This window comes from Saccostrea cucullata, unplaced genomic scaffold (assembly GCF_032062105.1).
Source record: "Saccostrea cucullata isolate Sc308-1 unplaced genomic scaffold, CSIRO_AGI_Scuc_v1 ctg18052, whole genome shotgun sequence".
NCBI lineage: Eukaryota > Metazoa > Mollusca > Bivalvia > Ostreida > Ostreidae > Saccostrea > Saccostrea cuccullata.
Genome location: NW_026921880.1, coordinates 1 through 9,998, shown reverse-complemented (window position 1 = coordinate 9,998; position 9,998 = coordinate 1). Strand labels below are relative to the sequence as shown.

The window sequence follows — 9,998 nt, the reverse complement described above, 5'->3', positions numbered from 1 at the left end:
CTGTTGAAATCAATAATTTTATCCATATTGAAATCTTTATTTCAAAAATGAACATTATTTCAATAGTGGTTGCAACCTATGTTTGTTATTGAAATGAATCTCACCCACTATCGACATAATTATTTCAAAAGTAGTCGTATTTCAATAGTGGTTGCGATCTCTGTTTGTTATTGAAATGCAGCTCAACCACTATTGAAATAATTATTTCAATAGTGATTGTATTTCAATAGTGGTCACTTACTATATTTGTTATTGAAATGCACTCTCAACCACTATTGATATAATTATTTCAATAGTGGTTGTATTTCAATATTGTTTACTAGCTATGTTTGCTATTGAAAGGCACTCTACAACCACTATTGATAAAATTATTTCAAATAGTGGTCGTTATTTCAATAGTGGTTGCAACACCCAGTAAACAAAGATTTGATGTAATATAGTTTTTGTCCTGTTCGTCAGTCTGTTCGTCTAGCTGTCTGCTAGTCTGTGTATCTGTTCCTCTAAATATAAATAAAAATTTTAACCTTGCTCATAGATTTTGACTTGCTAGGGTTATCGCTCGCATATTTCACAGGTGTATTCCTTGGAAAAGAATTTTTTTTCTAAAAACCAAATTTGACTTCTTGACCTTGGAGTTTACCTCACTTAAAAATAACCCCTGGCCATAACTATCGAACCGCTGGTGCGAGATATTTCATACTCAGAGGTATATTCATTTTGACAAGACCTTTCGATTGGTAAAGATATTTTTTTAAACCTTTTGACCTTAACCCTAGAGTTTGAAACCACTTTTGAACAATTAGCACTAAGGGTTTCTGATTTCACAGAGTATTCCTGCCGAAAATCTCCTTCCTCTTAATACCAACAATTTTAACCGTTTGACCTTGACTTTTGAGTTTGACTCTCATCTTCACCATAAGCTGCCATACGAGGACTTTGGTGTTTCACAAACACATCTTGTTTTTTTTTATTTCAAAACTACTAAAACCACAAATTTCTAAACCAGGTTTGTTCATTACACGCTTTTGGGTAAATTAGGGACATAATAGTAGGTCAACATTTGACAATAGAATATACTCCAGTAAAGTCAAACGTTAGATATTCTAAACAGCGGGGGGATGTTAAAATCAAACTGATAAAAAAGCAGCTTTTTATATTATGTACTGTTTATTCAAAATTCCTTTAAATCTTGATTCCTAAGCTTACAATGGGTCAAAATTGCCATTTAAATTCTTTCATTCATTGTGTTGTATAATTATGTAAAACAAAATAATTTTAGTAACAGTTGAACTTATACGATTTATAGTATTTCGCTAGAAATGATAGTTAATGTATTTTTTCATGCCTTTAAACATGCAATGAATTTGAAAAATTGTGCGAATTTCTTGCATCTGTGTGACCTACTTATACCGAAAAAGATGATGTCATGGGTTGTCAATTGTTAATAACACAACATTTTGCCCAAATAACTATGACAGAGGCTTAAGAAAACCAAAACAAACTGTGCTTGCTGGTTTTAGTACAAATAATTTTAAAAAATATTATATGAATATTAATGAGAAGTAAATCACGTGGGAGCAATCTCATGAATAAGATGAACATCATTTCTCCATATGACGTGTTTTTAATCATCTGTTGAAAGCAACATCGCAAAATTAATTTTCAATTAAGAATATGCGGTGTATAGTGTGGCTTCTGGATACAAATGCTGAACAATGAATATTTGATAAAAATTATAAAGAACCAATCAGATATTAAATAAACGGAAATGTTTAGTAGGAATAAACTTCGAATTTTCTCCATTTCTATTGCTACCTGTGATTCGCTTTTTAAAATAATACTTTGAAAGTATTCAATTTTTATTTTTAGATTAGGTTAAGGAACAAATCTTGTTCCTTTCTGCATGCATTTTGCATCAATTGTTTTGAAGAAAAGTTAAGTTGTTCTGATGTTGTGAGTGAACCGTTCATGCAGTGGAACTGTATTGAGGATTTGATTGTCTGCGATTGCCCTTGCTGCAAATCAAGAACTCCTGTGAAATGCCTGAAAGCTGTCATAGATGTGATAAAAGGACACGACTGGACGGTAAATAACTTATAAATATTTTTCCTCCGAGCATTAAAACTCCCTGTGCTACTGTATTAAATAATGTTATACTTTCCTTCCAGAAAGAAATATTCTTGAGAAAAGCAGTTTTTCAAGAAGAGTGTGATCAGTGTAAAAATGCTGAGGTATTTATATGGATACATTTAACACCTAATGCATCATTTACGGTTTTAATTGGAAAGGGGAATAAAAAGACATTATGTTGTCATGTAATTAAGGTCTTCCGTCTTCAGCGGAAGACCTTCTTGTTATTCTTAGGTTTCTTTTCCACTTTTATTATTCTTTTTTTTCTTACCGATTTTGTGCACGCGATTTCTCAAAAACGGCTCGATGGATTTTCATGAAACTTTCAGGACTTATGTTACATTACTTGAACCTTATGCGTTTTTTCCGATTTGATGACGTCACTTCCGGTTTGGAGATGTTGCCAATTTTATGATTTTTGAAGGGTCAGTTTGTCCGCAGACTTTCTCAATAATGGCTCAAGATAGAAACATGAAACTTTCAGGTATGATAGACCAAAGTCTGTAGATATGTATAACGTATTTCATTTTAATCGGAAGTGCCGCATGTCGGCGCTCGCTATGTCCCAAAAATAGACGTATCACGAATTTCAAAATTTGCAACACTTTTTCGAAGATATCTTTTTACCTAGATATATTTTGTTAAGACATATTGAGTAAAAGAAGTGCAGAATTTCAAGATCTTTCAAATGATATCTCGAAAAAAGGACTGGCCCCTAAAATAAGGGGCCTAGTGGGGCCAAAACTTTTTTCTTTCTATCTCAATGTCTATAAAGAATTTGTAATACCTCAAAGAAGCAAAGTTGTTCAAAATATCAAGCTCAATCTACTAGCGTCGTCTAAATGTGTCCGGCGACGTCACTTCCGGCCAAACCGGAAGTACTCTGAAAATACGTATATTTGACGTTCATGACAAGTTTTGGGGTTACAAATGTCTCTGGGGGCATAAAAATTAATTTTCTGTCCGTCGTCGTCACTTCCGGTCAGACCAGAAGTACCTAAAAATTTTTGCATAAATTAACATCCTTTTAGAGGATTTAAGCTATTTTGGGCGTTATTTCGAATTTTTGTTATAAATAAAATCTACTTCCGGTCAAACAGGACGGAAGACCTACTCGTTGCTTTGCAACGAGCTCGGCTCTAGTTTGTTTTTCTTATTCTGTGTCAATAGGCTTTCGCCACCTGCATGCATTGTTCACATGGATACTGCTCTGATTGCATGAAGGATATATCTGAACGAAGAGATAAAGAGTATCATGTCTGTGATGTGACATACTGCATGTGTCGCGTTCCAATTGCAGTTTTTCAAGGATTCTTGAAAAGGACATTGAAAAATGAGGTGTTGTTTTCATTTTTATGTAAAGGGACTTTTTCATTTTATTTTTTTATTTTCAAAGTTTCTACTGAGAGTAATTTTTTTAAAAATTGTGTTTTTTCTATGTTTCAGACAAATTTAGATCCCAGTGACCAGAGAATTGAGCAAAGGGGTAAGTGAAAAAAATAATAGAATAAGGACAAATAACATATTACATTTTTTTTTTATCTTTATATTATTTTTTTTACCATTTTACGTAGAAAATAATCTGCATTGTTCAATGGAATGCGGGTGGTATATTATGAAGCAATTTGTGGGAGTTGGATTTCATACCAAGCATACGATTAAGCTTGTTTATATCAGGTTCTTAGGGATGTGATGGGATACAGTAGCATAAGTGTCAGAGTAATGTAAGAATATATGCAGTACATGAACCACATAATTGCAGAATAGCTATTTTTTAAATGAATTAATAGTATACATTTATTGCATGATAGTGAGGGAAATATGAAGATTTATTCAGCCAAGAAAATTCATATTCCCCGAGGGCTTTAGGTGAAATATGAAGTTTTATGGCCTGATCACGTGATAATCTAGATCCAATCAGATAACGCGTTGTTTAGAAAAATTATAATGAGGTATAATATTTTTTTTTCCTTCCTTGAATGCGATATGATAAGTGATTCTTTGTGCACGTGCTTTAATGTAGATAAACCAAATATCTCAGTGGAAATGTCCATCGACAAAAAGAATCGCATCTTGTTGTTGAATGCTGAAATAGAAACAAAATCTAATATCAATATGCATGAGTGGATGAAGGATGACAAACCATTAAAAATGAACGACGGGAAAAAATATGAAGAAAAGGGAACTTTAACAAATACACCACAATTAAAAATATCTAATATTGGAAAAGAAGACGAAGGGAAATATACACTCACTGCCAAAAATGCTTATTACAAAGCATCAAGTAACTGTGTTGAATTCTGTGTTGAGAAAGGTGTGGTTGATTTATTGATTTATCATCTCTATATAACACATTTTTTTTAAAAATCAGATTCATTATAAATAGCTTCTTTTCTGGTATAATATCCTCTATATTTGGGCAGCTTCTCCATCAGTGTCGATTAGGACAGAAATTTGGCGATAATCACCAACGAGGGATTATAATTGTAGATATAATCACAAAATGGCCCATTGAACGTGTTCACTGGCTTAAAAATGGAAGAAAAATTAATCTGTCTGATGTCGGGAAAAAAATCATTGAAAATAAAATTTTGGACCAAGAAAGCCAGAGGATGCTAAGTATAAACGACTTTCGGAAACAAGACGAAGGTTCATACTCATGTGAGGTGGAAACTCTCGGAGGCAAAGAGAAAAGTGCATCCATTTTAATGAAATGTCCAAGATGTTTTTATATTAAATTGAGTACATAGTCAAAGTATATATTAGTTCTTAGTTGAAATTGGTCAGCTGTTCATAAACTTATGTAATAACTATTGTAAAATATGAGAACTTGAATTAGTACACAGCTCCTTAATTTGCTTAATATTTTGAAAATATGTGTTATTTTAAAAACTTTATTTTTTCTGAATTAGTTTTACATTTATTTACAGTTGTCCCGAGTGTGTCTTTGTCACTTATCTTCAATGAAAAGAACCATTCCTTGCTTCTTTGTACAGAGATTGTGTCTAATCTCAAAACCAAAGCACCCAAGTGGATGAAGGATGGAAAGCAGATATGTTTGAACAAACAACCTCAAAAGTATTTGGAAAGCCGACATCCCATGACTAAACCAAGTCTGACAATATTTGATGTTGGAAAAGCTGACGAAGGAATGTACACAGTTTCAATTGAAAATGAATATGGACCAGGAATAAGCGAGACTAAAGTCTTTCGAATTCCAAAAGGTATGACTTGTTTATTTCAAATTGTTCTAATTTTTACCTGTTATAATGTAAGAGAATGGAGTGCTCTTCCAAAAGAACTTGTGCAAAGAGTTCTCACACAGGTATTGATGTAATGAAAGGTTTGATAATGTTAAATAACTTTATGTTACTTAATGATGAGAGCTTTACAATCAAAATTCTTTCTTGTCAAAAAAAGAGCATTATACAAGGACTGTTCTGAAATTATTGAGACATTTACTTTTACTCCATAAAGGACAGAGGTAAATTCAGTTAAACTTGTCAACAGTTTATATAAAAAACAAATAAAATAATTAAACAAAATTTTTGATTTATAGGATGATTAGATAAGTTCCGGTGAAAAATAATAAACATGCATATGTCTATCGACCTGGAGCAGCATCGCTATGTCATTTCAAAGTCACTTCAGCCGCAGATGTTTTCGCATGTAAAACGACTCTGGCTTAACGTAAAATTCTACTTTGTAGTCATAATCATATTTCTTTATCGTGCTAATTTTTTTTTTACTGATATCCATATTCCTTATCAGAATTTCAACGAACTTGCACATTATGATGACAAAAAAAAATTGAAAAATAATATAAGTTGAATCATTTTTGCTCCTATTTTTGATCCACAGGGGGTTGTATCTTGGTGTTACATTTTTCTGATTTCGTGACTGCCCCGGGTACCCCTACCCTAGACACATTTAAATTTAATTTTTGTAAATTGTATCTTGCTTTTATGAATTCTTAATCTGTAATATTTGTCCAAACGTATATGCAAATCTTCACCGAAAAGACGTTCAATCGAAAGAAACATATACACAAGATTTCCGAACAGCGCTCGACCAAGGGTTGATCCAAAAGTTATTTCTCAGTTGCTGTAAAATCTCAATATATTTCATCAATATTTTACTTTCCTTCTCTTTATTGACTTTGGTTTTCCTTAGTTTTATAATGACCTTTTGAATTAGTTTTTTTCTTCCACCGTATGACAAGCATGCTATCGCTTTCGTTATGACGGTTCTTTCAGTTCATCCACATTTCAAACCTTTAAACCTCTCAAGTCTTTCTGTTTGATAATCTCATATGTCATTTTGTTAAAAAGTATCTAGTTTTGAGATATTTATTTGGTAAAAAATGTTTTAGACTGCAATGAGATGCATTGAACATGCCTTTGTCATTATCAAAATTGTAAGTTATTGTTTTCAGATCCACCAAAATTATTACTCTCATTCGTCCATAATATTCATGAAAAGTGCTTTACTGTGGTGGCAGAGATTGATTCCAAAGTGGCCTCTCCTGATATCAAAATGGCAAAAAGATGGAATTGATCTTATAATTTTTCAAAATATGACAGAAGTTTTTGACAGTACTCGTCGGACCCTTGTTATCAAAAACTATACAGCGAAAGATATAGGAAGATACAAATTTATTGCAGAAAGTGTAGCATGGCGGGTCGAAAGTTCGGAGATTGATTTAAAAATCCCAGACGGTAAGCGTGGTTTCTCTTGTGATATATTCAAAAGTACAGTGTAACACGTCTGATAAATTCCATAAAAATAATAAATAAGTATCATACTGGTAATTTATATACAAATCATCATAATATTGTAGTTTGATTACCGGTAGATGTGGTAGTTTATATAAGGTATAATTATATTTCCTGGCATATGCAATTTATGAAACTTGTATATACTTCATAATGTTGATATTATGAGATGAATACACTGACCAAAAGGTATGTAACAAAATATTAATAAAACATACATTTTCTTTAAAAGCCACCGAAGTAACCATGGAAATGTTTGTCTTGAAAAGAACAAAAATTGAAATTTGTGACGACTATCCATTCCTAATCACCACTTAAAGATGTCCGGTGGCTAGCTAACGACAAATTTATTGACCAGAGAAGGTTATGCAAATACAGGATAGAAAAAGGTGGCAACGAATATACACTTGTATGTAAACGATGTTACACAAGATGATGAAGGTGTATACAGGGCTGTTGTAGAGAACAGAGCTGGGACCAACTCCAGTCAAGCAATCACGTTTAATTTCTCCGGCGGTGATTTATTTATATTTTTTTTTTCATCTAGAACGTTAAACATCAAACGAATATTCCCATTTTAAGAAAAGTTAAATGATATTTCATACATTTTTGTATTTTTTTTTAGAAAATCCTAAAGTTTCCCTCACACAAACAGCGGAGAAACACACTGTCGAATTGAACGGACTTATAGAATCATCTTGGCCAATTAAAAAGAGAATATGGCAGAGGGATGGATTAAATCTACCGAAATTGCCTGGAAAATATGACGTCACCGAAACCAAATTGAGGATAAATAAAATAACAAAGCAAGATGAAGGACTTTACAGACTCTGTGTACAAAGTACGGCAGGGATCGGTAAAAGTAAACAGATTCGGATATCGATAGAGACTGAACCAGGTAGTTTATACTAATATTCCTGATTCCATTGTGTAATGGTTGATACGCTTTTATTACGAAACAGGAATGTACATCCTACATTCATACAGTGTATATGAGATAAATATTAGGTTTGGCTACACCTTTTGCATAAAATACATTAAATTTATTCTTTTGAAAGGAAAAAAAATGCTTTCAATGATTTGCATTTGCTATACAAGAATCAACTACTATGAAATGAACATTAAAAGTTTAACTGCACATGTTGGTCCTTATGAGCGTATCATCTTCTGGGGAAAAAAATCTCATATTTGTATAGATACAAGCCAAGTCAGGCCAATTCTTTGTGCTATTAAACTCCTTCTATTTTATTTGCATTATTAAGGAAGCAGTACTTACAACAGAAATTCAAATCAAAGTACACCCAGAAATGAAGCTTTAACAAAATCCATCACAAAAATGGAACAAGAGACTGTTCAGGCTGTGCAAAGCTCTCTAGTAAAGGTGAATTTTAATAAAAAGAATCAAAAATAGAAAGCAATCATTCAATATGTGTAAGTAAAATTGATTTCATAGTTCATTTATTAAAACACGCACATTGAGTATTTATGATCAAATACACTGTATATATTTGTTTCAGATTCATAGACCATACACCCATCGAGTCAAATGTGAAATTTGCAATAAAACTGTAAGTCTTTGATTGCATCACTACGCTTTAAAATCATGCTTTGCCTATCCTAGACAAATCTTAGAGAGAGAGAGGGAGAGTTGACATTGCATATATAAAATATTTCTTAGTAGAATGGCTTGTGTGTTATTTAGCGTCGCACTCTAGAATTTTTCACTGATATGGAGACGCCACCACTTGCCGGTGGATAGCTACACATTTTGTTCTATATTCGGTACTCAGGGCCATTGAGCAGTAAGGGATCTTTTTCCGTGCCAGTGATATCTGCGACATTGGACCTCGGTTTATACGGTCTTCTCCTAAGGACATGTCTTCACGTCCCACAGTGGGATTCGTACCAACGACGCAAGGATCAACTTCGCGACTTTAAATCAGACCTCTTACCAAATACGTTATGCAGGCGACTTGTTGAATGAATATATAAAAATATTCCTTTAGAAAATCATCAAACCATTTGTTTTATCAATTTTTCAGTTAAAATACCATTTCAAAAATAACTTTTGCTAAATTAATTGCTTTTTATCATTTCTTAGGCTATTGCAACTTTTGAAAACTGCAAAGATTCGTATTGCTTGGAATGTCTTCAGTGCGTTGCCGGGACATGTACAACATCTACTATAAAATGTCCGAAGGCTGGAGATTGTTCTTCGTATATTACAGTAGAAACATTCGCCAGATTTTTAAAAATTCCATATACGCTTAATATAGAGGTAAGATAAGCTACTTAACAAATTGATAGGGAAGTTAATGTAATAACTGTTGATTAAGCAGATTGATTGATTGATTGTATATTGTTTAACGTCCCTCTCGAGAATTGTTCACTCATATAGAGACGATTTCTGCCTTCCAAGCTCGCGATCGCCTATAAATAGAGTGTTTTAAACAATCAGACATTGCAAAGTGGAAATACTGAACATATTCATCTCCGCCTACGTAGATTTTATCTATTTGTATGTGGATAAAAACATGATTAACAACTTGCATCTTATGTAGACGGAGCCGAGCTTTTCTTGTGATCAGAAACCAGACGTTATAAAGATGTGCTGGCAAACCACTTATTTGTATCTATGAATATCGAAAAATGTATGACATAGACACAAAAAGTAGTATAATTTACCACTTCTCACATTTTTAAATAAAAAATATCGTATCGAAACGACCAAAGTTGAAACTTAATGTATTATCTTTCTTCACTTCCGTCATAGTGTCACACATGCGCATTAACGGTATATATAATAGTCCTTACATTGAACCCGATTATTATTATGCTTGTGACGCGTGAAAACTTATTTTTAGGTAGTATTATGCATTAAATATTTAACTTATAATTCAAACCATACTTATTACTGTTTTATTAATAGCAGTTTAAAATATTCAGAGCATTTTTTACAACCAAATCCTAAAAATATGGATATTGATAAGATTTTTCAATACCTAATTTTCAGGGAATATAAAATTTTCTTGTTAGATGCCCGCTGCCCCACATAATTTATATGACATTTAACGAAAAGATTATTGGAAAATG

At 32.6% G+C, this 9,998-nt stretch overlaps 2 protein-coding genes across 2 annotated transcripts; both read left to right on the top strand.

Moving 5' to 3' along the window:
• The first annotated feature begins 1,536 nt into the window (after nt 1–1,536).
• Nucleotides 1,537–4,544, top strand: LOC134260850 (uncharacterized). The gene is made up of 5 exons (XM_062743381.1): nt 1,537–2,085; nt 2,169–2,231; nt 3,301–3,468; nt 3,577–3,616; nt 4,154–4,544. The coding sequence occupies exons 1-5, from the start codon at nt 1,969–1,971 to the stop codon at nt 4,492–4,494; spliced, it is 729 nt and encodes a 242-aa protein (XP_062599365.1). The 5' UTR covers nt 1,537–1,968; the 3' UTR covers nt 4,495–4,544.
• Nucleotides 4,545–4,604: 60 nt separating this feature from the next.
• On the top strand, nt 4,605–9,183 carry LOC134260849 (titin-like; the record flags this gene model as incomplete). The annotated part of the gene is made up of 8 exons (XM_062743380.1): nt 4,605–4,854; nt 5,061–5,354; nt 6,566–6,669; nt 7,289–7,421; nt 7,531–7,803; nt 8,168–8,286; nt 8,423–8,473; nt 9,007–9,183. Coding segments are annotated over exons 1-8 (1,263 nt in total), but the record flags the coding sequence as incomplete, so codon positions are not given.
• Between the last annotated feature and the right edge of the window lie 815 nt (nt 9,184–9,998).